General features: G+C 42.6%; 1 protein-coding gene and 1 pseudogene across 1 annotated transcript in view; one reads left to right on the forward strand and one right to left on the reverse strand.

Annotated features, from left to right (window-relative positions):
- The window catches only part of CHRNB3 (cholinergic receptor nicotinic beta 3 subunit), a 34730-nt gene that overhangs the window by 2826 nt on the left and 16200 nt on the right, over positions 1–15704 (reverse strand). Inside the window, exons 4-5 of the mRNA XM_010356325.2 lie at positions 2324–2433; positions 795–1677 (exon numbers count right to left, since the gene is read on the reverse strand). Of these exons, the coding sequence (XP_010354627.2) occupies positions 795–1677; positions 2324–2433 (993 nt within the window). The remainder of the gene's footprint in view (positions 1–794; positions 1678–2323; positions 2434–15704) is intronic.
- On the forward strand, positions 6375–7075 carry LOC115899674 (annotated as a pseudogene).

Below are 15704 nucleotides of genomic sequence, written 5' to 3' on the forward strand. Positions count from 1 at the left end.
AATGACCACATCCTCTTTCCTCACCAAAATATCTATTGTAACACTACATTTTTTATTAATCAAAAAATCTGATTCTTTCTGGTCTTTTATTTCTAAATACTGTGGTTGAACATATCTAGCATCCCATGAAAAATGAGAGATAAATTACCAGAGACCAGGATAACCAACTTAAAATGTGTAATTGAGGCCAGGCGCGGTGGCTCACACCTGTAATCCCAGCACTTTGGGAGGCTGAGGCGGGCTGATCACGAATTCAGGAGATCAAGACCGTCCTGGCTAACACAGTGAAACCCCGTCTCTACTAAAAATACAAAAAATTAGCCGGGCATGGTGGCAGGCGCCTGTAGTCCCAGCTACTCGGGGAGGCTGAGGCAGGGGAATGGCGTGAACCCAGGAGGCGGAGTTTGCAGTGAGCAGAAATCACACCACTGCACTCCAGCCTGGATGACAGAGGGAGACTCCGACTCAAAAAAAAAAAAAAAAAAAAAAAAAAAGAAAGAAAAATGTGTAATTGAATTATTTAATATAGAATTATAAGAAACAATTATAAGAAACAATGCTTAATCAACAGTTGCTTCACTTTTGCTCCTTATGTTTTTGTGAACTACTTCCTAAAAATTCATACTAAGATCACTATGTTATGTCAGGGCTTGCTTTAAATGGTACATGCATAAAAAGAATGTCTTATAATGTCACATTTAAACCATGACAACATTTTATTGTAAACAGATGTCAAAATACTTGTCTTTGGACCACCTTTATAGCGGCATAATTGGGAATACCAGTTTACTCACCTGGCTGATAAAATGTTCTTTCTTCACATGTCTTGAAATGTATCTAATGGAATCAGCAGCTTTTTCCAAAAAAGCAACCAGAACTTTTTCTCCATCACTAAGCTGTTTCTGTTTCTTTTTTTCGAGGCCTTTGCCTTTCACTACTGGCTGACTCTCCTCTTTCTGTGGGAATGAGTAGCGATCCATGTGGTCTTTCATGCAAAGTAATTTTGGAAGTTTCTGCAGAAAGAACCTCTTAACCCAGGGGGCCATGGGGTGGTATGTGGAAGAAGATCTATGGTGAACGTTAATGACAAACACGGTAACAATGATGGACAGGGTCACGAAAATCATGATGAACAGCAGGTACTCCCCAATGAGAGGAATGACTTTGGAAGACGATGGGATGATTTCTTCAATCACTAAAAGGAAAACTGTCAGAGAAACCAAGACTGATGTGGATAATGAAAGTTTTTCTCCTTCATCTGAAGGTAAATAGAACACGAGAACTGTTAGGAAAGACAGCCCCAGGCAGGGGATGATGAGAAAGAGTGTATAGAATAAAGGCAGGCGTCTCAGGACGAAGGAATATGTGATAAAGGGATAGGAGTACATGCCGTCCCTTCTGTTCCCCTTCATCCCCTTTGCGTTCAGTATTTCCCATTCTCCGTTATCGAAGAAGTCCTTTCTGTCAACATTTTCATTGATCAAAATGAGGTCAACCATGGTGCCATCATAAGTCCAGGATCCAAACTTCATGGAGCAGTTCTGTCGGTCGAACGGGAAAAACGTGACGTCCATGGTGCAGAAGCTTTTGTAGCTGGCGGGAGGGGTCCAGACAATGGTTCCGTTTGATTTCACGATGACCTTGGTCATTAGGGAGCCTTCAAAACGGCCGTCAGCGCTGCAATCAAAGCAGTTTCACCTTATCAGTCGGTGGAGCACCTGCTAGTTTTTGTTCTTTTTCCCAGCATTGACTATTTCTATTTTATGACTTTTCTTTTCTTTTTTGAGATGGAGTCTCACTCTATCGCCAGGGCTGGAGTGCGGTGTGGCACCATCTCGGCTCACTGCAACCTACGCCTCCCGGGTTCAAGCAATTCTCCTGCCTCAGCCTCCTGAGTAACTGGGATTACAGGCGCCTGCCACCATGCCCAGCTAAGTTTTTGTATTTTTAGTAGAGACAGGGTTTCACCATATTTGCCAGGCTGGTCCCGAACTCCTGACCTCATGATTAGCCTGCCTTGGCCTCCCAAAGTGCTGAGATTACAGGCATGAGCCACCGTGCCCTGCCCTATTTTAGGACTTTTCTACCACAACACCAGGCAACTGTTTTAAAATAAACAATTTTTTTTTTATTTTAAGTTGAATATTTCCTTTAAGTATTTTTGCCTGAATCAGAATTTTCTATTCCTGGTGTTAATCAGGAAAAATAGTTTTCTTCTGTGATATTTACTTTTCTTTTATTCACTTTTTTAAAAATTTATTTTTTTCACTTTTTAAAAAATTTATTTATTTTTCCCATAAGTAAGAAACAATGTGATACTTACTTTTCAAAGAGAACTATGTCAGGAAGCCACAGAGATTCTGATGGAACTTTAATGGAATGGATCCCACCATAATCATCAGGATTCCAGCATAACTTGTGGTCTGTCCATTCCTGCATGAAATTAGTACACTGTGATTTTATTCTGAAAGTTCAGTGTATTAGATCTTGAAATCTTCAAGTTTCTGTTAGCTTTATCAAGCCACTGTTTTATTAAGAAAAGGAAATTGTCCTGGTTAGACTGTGTGACCCCACTGAGGACTCAGTACAGGATTCACCTTGGGCCAGCCTGGCCTCTGATCTCACCCGGGCCCACACACTTTGCATGTCACATATTTCCAAAATCACCGTATCTGTCTCACCACGAAGAGGCTCTACAACAAACGCCACTAATTCGTGATCTATCTTTTCAGCCTATTTTCTCTTAAACAAACAAAAGAAAAGCAATGATGTGTCTAATTCAGTTTATTCTAGGAGGGTGGGTCCAGTAATACTTTAATCACATGCTAACAGGTACAAGTGATTTTGAACACCACTCAAGAGGTTTGAATGAACATCCACCTGCTATGTTAATATGAGACATCCATTTTCCATGAATTCTTCTTGATCACATTAGAACTTGTATCCAATAAAAATGTTTTCCCAGCATTTTCTTTTAAGTTCTGAATTTATTTTTGGAGCTCCCAATTATAATTTTAAATTACATTCCTAATATTGTTAGCCTCCAGGCACTTACACATTTTTCTTCATAAGGATGAAATCACATGGCATGTTTTACAGGGGCTGATTAATCTAGATAAATAAACCTGACCATGAATTGGTCAGACTGCGAAGGTCAAGAGGATGATGTATGGATGACCTGATCACAGCAGAGTGGACTCTACTAAAAAGATTTTGGGTCCAAAATCACAGGAAATCTGACCTGAAAATTAAATTTTTCTATTCTACAGCCTCTCATGTGGATAGGTGAATCAGGATGCAGGAGTTCAGAGAGTTAGAAGGGCATGCCCAGAATGAGGCTTCCCAGAGCCCAGTGATGCCAACTTTCTCATTAAAACATCAGGAATCAGGAGATGGATTATGTCACTAGATAGTAAAATACTGAAATATGCATGATGTCTGACAGATGATGGAACTCCACACCCCAGAGGAAACATTGTCTATCTTAGACAATATTTTTGAGACTTGATCCCCCAAAAACAAAGTTTAAGATGTGTGGGCCTTTAAAAAGCTAGAATCTAAAGTATAACAAAATGGCATGATATTTATGGGAAAACATGCATATGAAACTGACAATTTAAGAGCCCAATAATAAAGTATTCACCATGTTTACTTGGTGCTCATGGGCTTCTCTTTTTTTCTTCCTCCTCTGCCTATTTTGAAGAGCAAATATAATCTCCTTCCTAGGAATAATTTGTCTCCTGCTGAGGAGACTCTTACTATCATTGGTAGGTCTGAGTCTCAGAAATCTTGGAGGGAACTCACTTATAGTAGCATTTGTGGTTTGTTTCAATTCCACTTGATGCACTTTGTAAAAATTTACTTACAATAAAATTCACTCTTTTGTTTACAGTTATTAATACAAATAGCTGTATAATAACTGCAGGCATTAAGGCACCAAAACAGTTTTTTTGCCCAAAATATTTCCTAGGTGCTGTCCTTTTGTAATCAACCCCCCCCACATTTCCAACCCTCAGAAATCCCTGATTTGTTCTCTGTTTCTATAATTTCACCTTTTCTAGAATGTCATGTAAATGGAATCAACATAACATTTCAATTCTGACGTCTTTACTTAGCAATGCGTTTACAGTCTTCTTTTTTTTTTTTAATTTGAGACAGAATCTCGTTCTTTTGCCCAGGCTGGAGTGCTATGGTGACATCATGATTCACTGTAGCCTCAACCTCCTGGGCTCAAGTGATCCTCCTGCCTCAGGCTCCCAAGTAGCTGAGGCCACAGGTGTGTACCATCACACCCAGCTAATTGTTTTGCTTTGTAGAAATAAAGTCTTCCTATGTTGCCCAGGCTGGTCTTGAACCCCTAGGCTCAAGCAATTCTCCTGCCTCACCTCCCAAAGTGTAGGGATTACAGGCATGAGCCATTGAGCCCAGATTCATTGTGCTTTTTAATATGCATTTTCCTAATGACTAATCATTAATATCTTCATGTGTTTATCTGCCATCCATGTATCTTATTTGGTCAAGTGCATAATGTTTAATCAAGTTGTTTGTTTTCTTACTGAGTTTTAAGAGTTCCTTATACATTCTGGATAAAAGTGGTTTGTCAAATATTTGATTTACAAACATCTCTCAGTCTTTTTTTCCTCTTAATAATGTATTTCACAAGTCAGAAATTCTAAAAGTTCATTTTATCAGTTTTATTGTTTATGGATTGTGTCATATCTAAGAAATCTTTGCCTAACACAGGGTCACAAAGATTTTCTTATATACTTTCTCCTAGAAATTTTGTAGTTTTTTGTTTGTTTTTTGAGACAGAGTCTCGCTCTGTCACCAGGCTGGAGTGCAGTAGCACAATCTCGGCTCACTGCAACCTCTGCCTCCTGGGTTCAAACGATTCTCCTGCCTCAGCCTCCTAAGTAACTGGGACTACAGGTGCACGCCACCACACCCAGATAATTTTTGTATTTTTAGTAGAGATGAGGTTTCACCGTGTTGGCCAGAATGGTCTTGATCTCTTGACCTTGTGATCCGCCAGCCTCGACTTAGGTCTAAGATCCATTTTCAGTTAATATTTTATAAAGGTGCAGGAATGGGTTGAGGTTCATTTTCTTTTGCATGTGAGTGTCCAATTGTTTCAGCACCTTTTGTGGAGAAGACTAAACATTATCCATGGAACTTCCTTTGTACATTTGTCAAAATGTAGTTAACTATGTATGTGCATGGGTCCATTCTGGACCGTTCTGTTTCACTGATCTGTGTATCTGTCTTTTTTTTTCTTTTTTTTCGAGACAGAGTCTCACTCTGTCCCCCAGGCTGGAGTGCAGTGGTGCGATCTCGTCTCACTGCAACTTCCACCTCCCAGGTTCAAGTAATTCTCCTGCTTCAGCCTCCCAAGTAGCTGGGATAACAGGGGTGTGTCACCACGCCTAGCTAATTTTTGTGTTTTTAGTAGAGACAGGGTTTCACTATCTTGGCCAGGCTGGTCTTGAACTCCTGACCTGAAGTGATCCACCCACGTTGGCCTCCCAAAATGCTGGGATTACAGGTGTGAGCCACAGTGACTGGCCCTGTGACAGTATCACACTGTCTTGGTTATTATAGCTTTAAGTAAATTTTTGAATCTGCTTGTTGCTATCTATAAGATATCCTGCCAAGATTTTAATTGTGATTGATTTGAATATACAGATTAGTTTGGTGAGAACTGGCATCATGATATGGAATCTTCTCCCCAGGAATATTATTTATGTCTCCATTTACTTAGGTCTTGATTTGTTGTTGTTGTTGTTTTGTTAGTGTTTTGCAGTTTTAGGCTTACAGACATTGCACATATTTAGTTAGATTTACACCTAAGTAGGCCAGGTGCAGTGGCTTACGCCTGTAATCCCAGCAGTTTGTGGGGCCAAGATGGGTGGATCACCTGAGGTCAGGAGTTCATGACCAGCCTGGCCAACATGGTGAAGCCCAGTCTCTATAAAAATACAAAAATTTGTCAGGCATGATGATGGGTGCCTGTAATCCCAGCTACTCAGGAGGCTGAGGTAGGAGAATCGCTTGAACCCGGGGGCAGAGGTTGCAGTGAGCCGAGATCGCACCAATGCACTCCAGCCTGGATGACAGAGCCAGACTCCATCTCAAAAAAAAAAAAAAGAAAGTCATTTAATTTTTAAAACTCCAATCATTCATTGTTAGTATCTAAATATACAATCGACTTTTGCATGTTGACCCCATGTCCTGTGACCTGGCTTAGCTCATTTAGTTTTGGGATATTTTCTGTATAGACAGTTATGTCATTTGCAAGTGGAGCGTTTTATTTCTTCCTTTCCAATCTGAATAACTTTGACTGCTTTTCCTTGCCTTAATTACTGAGTAGTAGTAGCTGCAACACCAGAAAGATGGCAGAGCAAGAGCAAAGAAAAATCCCTTTGGTTCCAGAAAATCTCCTGAAAATGAGGAAGGCTTATCAAGCCCTCAAAGCCACCCAGGCAAAGCAGGCACTTTTGCAAAGAAGGAGCAGAGAAAAAGAAAAGGGCTCAGGTTTAAACAACTGGAATCATTCCTACATGATTCCTGGTGGCAGAAACGTGACAAGGTGTGTCTCAGACGACTAGAAGTGAAACCTCGCGCCTTGGAATTGCCAGATAAACATTCCTTGGCCTTTGTTGTACGCATCGAAAGGATTAATGGCATGAGTTTACTGGTGCAGAGAACCACTGTGAGACTTTGCCTAAAGAAAATTTTTAGTGGTGTCTTTGTAAAAGTCACCCCTCAGAACCTAAAAATGCTGCATATAGTGGAACCTTATGTAACCTAGGGATTTCCAAATCTGAAGTCTATCCAGGAACTCATTTTGAAATGTGGACAAGCCAAGGTCAAGAATAAGACCATCCCTCTGACAGACAACACAGTGATTGAGGAGCACCTGGGAAAGCATTTCCAGGAGCTCTCATGGTTCTTGCACCCTTTCCACCTCTCAAGGGCCTGTCATGCTACCAAAAATAGAGTGGGCTTCCTCAAGGAGATGGGCACACCTGGCTATCAGGGTGAACGCATCAATCAGCTGATCTGCCAACTGAACTAGACCCAGGTGCCAAACTGCAGTAAATTTTTTATCAATGAATTGGAAGCATATGTTTTTGTATTTGGGGGAATTTTTATCAAGTATCATCAGAGAAGTTTATTTCCTGCTTTATCTTCAAAAACTGGAAAGGAAGGGTCAAAGAAAAGACAGTAGCTGGCCGGGTGCAGTGGCTCATGCCTATAATCCCAGCACTTTGGGAGGCTGAGGTGGGCGGATCGCCTGAAGTCGGGAGTTTGAGACCGGCCTGTCCAACATGGAGAAACCCCATCTGTACTAAAAATACAAAAATTAGCCAGGTGTGGGGGCACATGCCTGTAATCCCAGCTACTAGGGAGGCTGAGGCAGGAGAATTGCTTGAACCCCGGAGGTGGAGGTTGTGGTGAGCCGAGATTGCGCCATTGCACTCCAGCCTATGCAACAAGAACAAAACCCCATCTCGAAAAAGAAAAGACAGTAGCTTATGTTCATGGCAAGCACCTCGCATCACAGTCCAGTTTTGGCATTTGAAAGTCAGAAAGATTTGTGTTGCTTACCTGACCTTCAAAAGCAGGATTAACAGCTGTGACCAGAGATAAAATGGAGATAGTGGTTTATGGGGCTCACTGTTTTCAAAAAGTTTGTTCATTCATCAAATATGCAAGGCATGTACTAGCACTGAGCACAGCTGCCTCGACCTCTTATCCTGGGGCTGACTCAGATGATAAATCAGTCAACTAACAAATACTCACACCTCCTGACAGTTGCTATAAAGGAGACAGTTTTGGTATGGGATACAGAACAGTGGAGTAGACAGGGAAGACATTTCCAAGGAGATGACATTTAGACTAAACATGCAGGGTAAGAAGGAGTCTGAGGGCTGGGTGCGGTGGCTCACGCCTGTAATTCCAGCACTTTGGGAGGCCGATGCAGGCAGATCACGAGGTCAGGAGTTCGAGACCATCCTGGCTAACATGGTGAAACCCCGTCCCTACTAAAAACACAAAAATTAGCTGGGCGTGGTGTCATGCGTCTTTAGTTCCAGCTACTTGGGAGGCTGAGGCAGAAGAATCGCTTGAATCCAGGAGGCAGAGTTTGCAGTGAGCCAAGATTGTGCCACTGCACTCTAGCCTGGTGACAGAGCAAGACCCTGTCTCAAAAAAAAAAAAAAAAAAAAAAAAAAAAAGAAGGATTCTGAGCAGGACAGGGTTGAGAAGGCTGACCAAAGATGGAACCACCTGTGGGAAGGTGCTGGGGCAGGAAGGAAGGAGAGCATGAATGAGGGATGCCTTCAGATCCTTGAGGAGGATATTAAAGGGATCTAGAGCAGACTCAGTTGCTTCTAACCAGTAAAGAAAAAAAAAGAAAAACAGGCTGGGTGGGACTTGTGGTCAATACCGCTTACACTGGTGGCCTCAAAAGAGAAAGCACACTAGACTCCACTCACAAGCCCTGAGCTCCACACTAGGACTGTGCTTTACTAGCTGTACAACTTGGACGAGTCACTGATCTCCAGCTGCTGCATTGCTTTGCAAGGGTGAGAGAGCATTCTTCACAACCTTAGTGTCCTTCTGCTATCAGACCAGGGAATCACAGAGCGTTCTCCCTGAGATGCCCATCAGAGGGTTCATCCAGTTTCTTTTCTGTTGTTTGTAGACAGGGTCTCACTCTGTTGCCTAGGCTGGAGTGCCATGGTGTGATCACAGCTCATTGCAGTTTCAACCTCCTGGGCTCAAACCATCTTCCAACCCCAGCCTCCCGAGTAGCTAGGACTACAAGTATGCACCACCACACCCGGCTAATTTTTTCTTATTTTTTGTACAGACAGGGGACTCCCTGTGTTGACCAGGCTGGTTTCAAACTCCTAGCCTCAAGTGATCCTCCTGCCTTGGCCTCCCAAAGTGTTGGGATTACAGGCAGGAGCCACCATGCCCAGCGCACCCAATTTCTGCCAGGATGTATGTTCACCACAGAGCTGGCTGTGCCCTGTAGCCCAGGACCACTGTGGGTTTAGAATGGCACAAGCCACAGGACATTTGCAAGTGGTGGAGTTAGCAGTGCCCAGCTGAGGAGCCACAGCCCAAACCTCTATCTTGTTCTCTAAGGGGCTGCGAGGTTTTCTGGTCACTTCTTTGTTCTTTCTGAAACCCTGGTGACATCTGGAGATTAAGCTCCTGTCTCTCCTTTCTCAGGGTAAGAGATGAGAAATAATATTCCATGTTTGCATAGTGTGTTCTAGCTGAGACGCTCAAAGCCGTTGTCAAACACCAGCTCTGCATCACAGCAGTTCCTGGCTTGAGAGCCCTGTTTTTGCAGGAAACAGGAGCGCAAAGGGTATGTCAGAGCCAAATATCAAAGTTAATCTATGACTAAGAAAAAATGGAAAAACACTCCAACTCTAGGTTTCCTCATTCAGAAAAATTGCAATTTCAAATCCATTTCAAATATATATATAATCCTTTAAAATGGTCTTTTCCTACATGTATTACCTGACCGATCACTCATAAATGTCTAGCTAAACCACAACCCAGAGTCAAATTTTATTTAAACCTAAATCATAAGCTTTTAAAAAAAAACTATAAACAAAGTCCTCGAATTTTTTTTTATTTTTATTTTTTTTGAGACAGAGTCTCCCTCTGTCGCCCAGGCTGGAGTGCAGTGGCGTGATCTTGGCTCACTGCAAGCTCCGCCTCCCAGGTTCACGCCATTCTCCTCTCTCAGCCTCCTGAGTAGCTGGGACTACAGGCACCCGCCACCATGCCCGGCTAATTTTTTTGTATTTTTAGTAGAGACGGGGTTTCACTGTGTTAGCCAGGATGGTCTCAATCTCCTGACCTCGTGATCTGCCTGCCTCGGCCTCCCAAAGTGCTGGGATTACAGGTGTGAGCCACCGCACTAGGCCAAGTCCCCTAATTATTCTTACTTCAATGCTAAAAGGACCAAGAGATAAGGAACAAATATTCTTTGCTGTTATCTTGATATGCAGTCTCTGGGACATCCCTGGGATCTCCAGTCATCGTAGATGTGAAATTCTTAAAGCCAAATTATTGTTGATTCATTTTAATCTTAAAGGCAGCAACATGACATATTATATGTTTCATATTCCTGTTAAATTCGTGAGTTGTTAAGGCCAAGAAATGTGATTTGTTATTAAGGATGAAGGCAAGGCATGGTGGCTCACCTGTGTAATCCCAGCACTTTGGGAGGCCCAGGCAGGCGATCACATGGGGTCAGGAGTTCCAGACCAGCCTAGCCAACATGGTGAAACTCCGTCTTTACTAAAAACACAAAAATTAGCTAGGCGTGGTGGCACATGACTGTAATCACAGCTACTCAGGAGGATGAGGTGCGAGAATCATTTGAACCCAGGAGGTAGAGGTTGCAGTGAGTTGAGATTGCACCACTGTACTCTACACTCCAGCCTGGGTGACAGAGTGAGACTCTGTCTTGAAAAAGAAAAAAAAAAAAAAAGATGAGAAAGCTCAAAAGTGGCAACAGGAAGTGACATTTATTGAGCTAGTCATATTCACATACATTGTCTCATGTAATCCCCCAGACAACACTGTGAGCTAGGCATCACCTCTATTTAATAGATGAAGAGATTGAGGGTCAGAGAGGTGAAGTGACTTGCCCAAGTTTATATAGTAGGCCGTTTGACCCCTACTCAATTCTTACCAGGGTCCACTTGAATAAGAAGTCCAAACTTGGCCTCCTTTGCTAAGGTCAGAGTAAGGTTGCAGAAAAGGAAGGAAAATCAGATCATGAGTAAAGATCTGAGATGAATTCATGAACTTATAAGTGCCATTCCAGGTGGTGGATGGTAGATTTTGGGGAGATCACCCAGACCTCTAGGACTAGCCTGACCTTTCCACAAGAGGTCTACTTCTTATTTCTCCTGAGAAATCAGCTCCAGGGGTCTATCTAATAAGGCCTTCATGTATGCTGAACTTTTTGTTGATCTAAAACAGACATCAGCTGTTGGAAAGACACTGCTACTTTAAGATGTTGGCCTTGGCAGACATTCCAGCAGTTTTATTTTCCTCAGGATTGTCATGGGGAGAGGAGAACAAACTGTCTCGGCTACAGTGAAGCCGAGTCACTTAGTCCTCTCATTGTCTTATTTTTATATGCAACAGTGCCCAGCTCAGGGCCTTTTGAGGCAGAAGGCGAAACTGACTCTGGAGGCGGGGACTCGGGTACCGGACCTGACTGAGAACTAGCTAAACAGGGCAGGGCAGAAGCGGCTTTCCATAAGACACAGCTACCAGGGCACTATGTTAGTTTACCATCACCAAGGCAACACCCGGAAGTTACCACCCCTTTCCATGGCAATGACCTGGAAGTTACCACCCACCTAGACATTTCTGCATAAACTGCCCCTTAATTTGCATATAATTAAAGGTGGGTTTAAATATGACTGCAGCCCTCGTCTGGACGCACTGCTGGGGGGTAGCTGTGGTCTGTGGGGAGCAGTATCTCTGCTGCTGCTGTCCTTGAGTTCTGTTCTTGGTGAAGCCAGGACTAAGCCCCAGTTTTGGGGCTCACCTACCCTGCATCACCTACACAGTGCAGAGTAGGCTCTCAGGAAATATGGAGTGAGTAAATTTGGCATTTGTTGTCATAGTTATAATTTCTATGGTAACATCTAGGCAAAAGGGCCAACCCTTGTGTCATTTCAAAAAAGGTCAGTTTCGCTCAGCACAGTGGCTCACGCCTGTAATCCCAGAACTTTGGGAGGCCAAAGCGGGTGGATAACCTGAAGTCAGGAGCTCGAGGCCAGCCTGGCCAACATGGTGAAACCCTCCTCTCTACTAAAAATACAAAAATTAGCTGGGCGTGGTGGCCGGCGCCTGTAATCCCAGCTACTCGGGAGGCTGAAGCAGAATTACTTGAACCCAGGATGCGGAGGTTGCAGTGAGCCGAGATCATGCCACTGCACTCCAGCCTGGGTGACAGAGCAAGACTCCATCTCAAAAAAGAAAAAAAAAAAAAGAAGGTCAGTTTAATTTTCATTGTCTCTAAGGTGCTTTCCACGTTTTCCTAACCTTGATATGATGGTGCAGGATCTGAGGGGCTGGGGCAGTAAGTACTTTCTCACGTAGTCCTAGTGAGTCAATGTTAACAATATATTTATAGTTTATAGGGTTTTGATTACTGTCTGGAAGTACAAAGGAGGAAGACAAACTAGTTCGCAATATAAAATCAATAAAATAAAAATAGCACCATGTAGAAGACTTCCTCTGGATGTCACTAGATTTGTGCTGTATAAAGTTCTTTCTTTGGTTGAGAGGATAGAAGAAGAGTGTCTAAATATACCAGAGGAGAGCTATGGAAACAGAGGATAAAACAGGATAATTGACTTAAAAAACCCCACAAGTATCTCATTTGCATGCACTACCATGGAACGTGCTTTTGTTCCAAGTGGGTAGAATTCTCTTCTCCATGTGGATACGAATTAGAGAACATTTTTCAGTGTCTGGGAGGCAAATGAGGAAAGAGGGGGAATTGGGCATTTTTGTTTTCATTTTGACTGAGGGACACAGAGATGATTGCAAAGAGTTACCAGTGGGTTTGCTCAAATGTGAGAGCTTTTGGATAGTGGTGTTATTGGGACTACTATTCACTATTCAGGTGGTTCACAACTTCTCCACCTTTTTGACTTGTGGAACTTCTGTTTGTCCTGTAAGACTCAAATTAAATATCCCCTCCCCTTGGGAGCTTTCCCTGACTTTCTTCCTGTCTCACTGTCATTTTTCAAGCTCCACAGTGTTTTATATGTACTTTCTTTGTGATATTTATCATGGTAATTATTTTTTGGTAACGAACACTATGTCCTCTTCTTTCAGGCGGTGCTGTGTGTCATTCTTTATATATCCAGGATCTAGCAGGGCGCCTGGCACATAGACTCTCAATAAATCCTGGTGAATGGATGGAAGATGGAGTGGATTCTAACTTCATTCTCTCCTGAATTCTTTCTAGACCAACTCCATCAGATGTCCTGGAGTTTGAGGAATCCAAGCCTTAGAAGACCAAGAATAGGAAATTATACAGGAACAGGACTAACAGGAGAACAGTACACTCTTCAAACTCTCCCTCCAGTCTAAGGCAAGTGAAAGATTTCTCGACGTAAGTCAGACTTCCCCAACAGTGCTTAACCCTGGGCAAGTCACTTCCACTCTCCAGTTCTCAATTTCCTCATCTGCAAAGTTAGGGTAATAATAGAACCTCCCTTTTAGGATGACTGTGAAAATTAAATGGGATTATTCCCATTACAGTCAGCATAGTGCCTGGGCACTTAGTAAGTACTCAGTAAATCTTAGATATTATTATTAGCTGCTCTGGAACTAAGATCTGTGTAAAACACTAATGATAGCTTTTTATGAATATCTGTTTTATCTTGTTTTTTTTTCATCTTTTTTTTTTGAATCCTTCAACTTTCTTTAATCCATATAGCTTTAAAAAGTTTTTTTTTTTTTTTGAGACGGAGTCTTGCTCTGTCACCCAGGCTGGAGTGCAGTGGCGTGATCTCGGCTCACTGTAAGCTCCACCTCCCAGGTTCAAGCGATTCTCCTGCCTCAGCCTCCCAAGTAGCTGGGACTATAGGCACCCACCACCATGCCCTGCTAATTTTTTTGTATTTTTAGTAGAGATGGGATTTCACCGGGTTAGCCAGGATGGTCTCTATCTCCTGACCTTGTGATCCACCTGCCTTGGCCTCCCAAAGTGCTGGGATTACAGGTGTGACCCACGCGCCTGGCCAAAAGGCTTTTTTTAAAAAAGCATAAACATAACATCATGGCGAAGCTCAATGCCTCCTGTTCCAGGCAGCCTTCCCTTCTTGCCACCCAGTGTTGTAAAAATGACCTTTCTTTTCTGCCCCAACATTGTCTGTGCCATAACAACACATATTAACTAATATCCACTGTAAAATTTCCCACTCCAAACTCAATCTGTGCGAATGGACGTCGCATTGACTATATCCACTGTAGTTTTCTGGAATGTGAAGCTTCGTTTCTCCTGCTTCGGCTTTTCCTGTGGTCTAGAAGCAGGGCTTAGTGTTCAGGGAGGAGGCTGCATAAGGCCAGAAAGATCCTGGCCAGGGCTTAGGAAACCCAGATTCCTGCCGAATGAGGACTAGACTCTTCTATCTCTATAAAACAGGGGTAATGATGTCTCTTTTCCTAAGTCAGGTGGTAGAGAGGTTTAAATGAGATAAACCTCGTTTATGCATTTGTGAATTAAACACAAAGTATATTAATCTCAATAGATATTGGAGACTCGGAAGAATGGGAGGGTGGGAGGTGGGTGAGGGATGAGAAATTACCTAATGGTTACAATGTACATTAGTATTCAGATACACTAGATTTCACCACTACACAATATATCTGCGTAAATAAAACCACACTTGTACCTTACACATTTATACCCAAAAAAGTCGATTATTCTCATTGCTTCTGTCAAATGGGAACTTCAGTCAGTGGGCTGACTTTTCCAAGTGTCAGTGTGCTCCTTGCCTGTGGATTTCTCCTGCTTGGTTTTGGGTATTGAATTGACTTTTAGGACTTAATTCTGCCTTGGTTTGAAGACACCCATCAGGTTTCTGGGATTCTGGTGGCAAACTTTGTGGAAAGTCCTTTCCAAAGCTGTAGCTGAGGCCTGAGGGACCCTTGGCACCTACTTTTTTGTGTCTAGTGCTGTTCTCTTTGGCTGAAATGACTCCTTATTTTCAAAAGCACAAGAAAAGTGAAAAGACCTACTATCCCCATGTGAAGGCCCAGAGTCTCTGGACCCCTGCTTTATGTGAGAGATTAGAGCTTAATCTCGGCCAGGCAAAGTGGCTCATGCCTGTAATCCCAGCACTTTGGGCTGACATCAGGGGTTCGAGACCAGCCTGGCCAACATGCTGAAATCCCGTCTCTACTAAAAATACAAAAATTAGCCAGGTGTGGTGGCATGTGCCTGTAGTCCCAGCTACTCGGGAGGCTGAGGCAGAAGAATCTCTTGAACCCAGGAGGCAGAGGCTGCAGTGAGCCGAGATCGAGCCACTGCACTCCAGCCTGGGCGACAGAGTGAGACTGACTCAAAAAAAAAAAAAAAAAAAAAAAAAAAAGCAGTGGAGTAGGAGGCATGCGGGAAGTAAAGGTTTGCGTGTTTGTTTGATTTTTGTTAACTTCTAAGCCTATTTTCCCCTGAAGAGGAAAGTGTGGGTTCTTTTCTGCCCTGCAAGCTTGAATATAGGATTTCTTCTTGTCCTTTATTAACTCAAAATACTTCCCAAGTCTACGGCCTCTGAATTGCAAAAATGGGTAAGTCACCAAGGAATGAGATTGTTGTATAGCAAGATATGTTTAAGTGGTATTTTTATATATACATTCCAAGCTTATTATTTTCTTCTGGATATTTTTATTTGCAAGTAAAACAATATGCAGATCCATTTCACAACTTGTTCACATATCTACTGATTAGAGAATCAGATGAGTAGAAAGCACTGAAAATCATCATAGTTCTCTAATTCTCACTAAAGTTGTTGGGTGGGAGAAATTTGATGACATGAAACGAAGCTGAGGGAAGCTCCTTGCTGTTTCTTGTATCCATTGTTCCTTATAAAGCATTAGCAGAAAGATATCCCACCAGGAATATTTTAAAACTATGG

Source organism: Rhinopithecus roxellana, chromosome 9 (assembly GCF_007565055.1).
Source record: "Rhinopithecus roxellana isolate Shanxi Qingling chromosome 9, ASM756505v1, whole genome shotgun sequence".
Lineage (NCBI taxonomy): Eukaryota > Metazoa > Chordata > Mammalia > Primates > Cercopithecidae > Rhinopithecus > Rhinopithecus roxellana.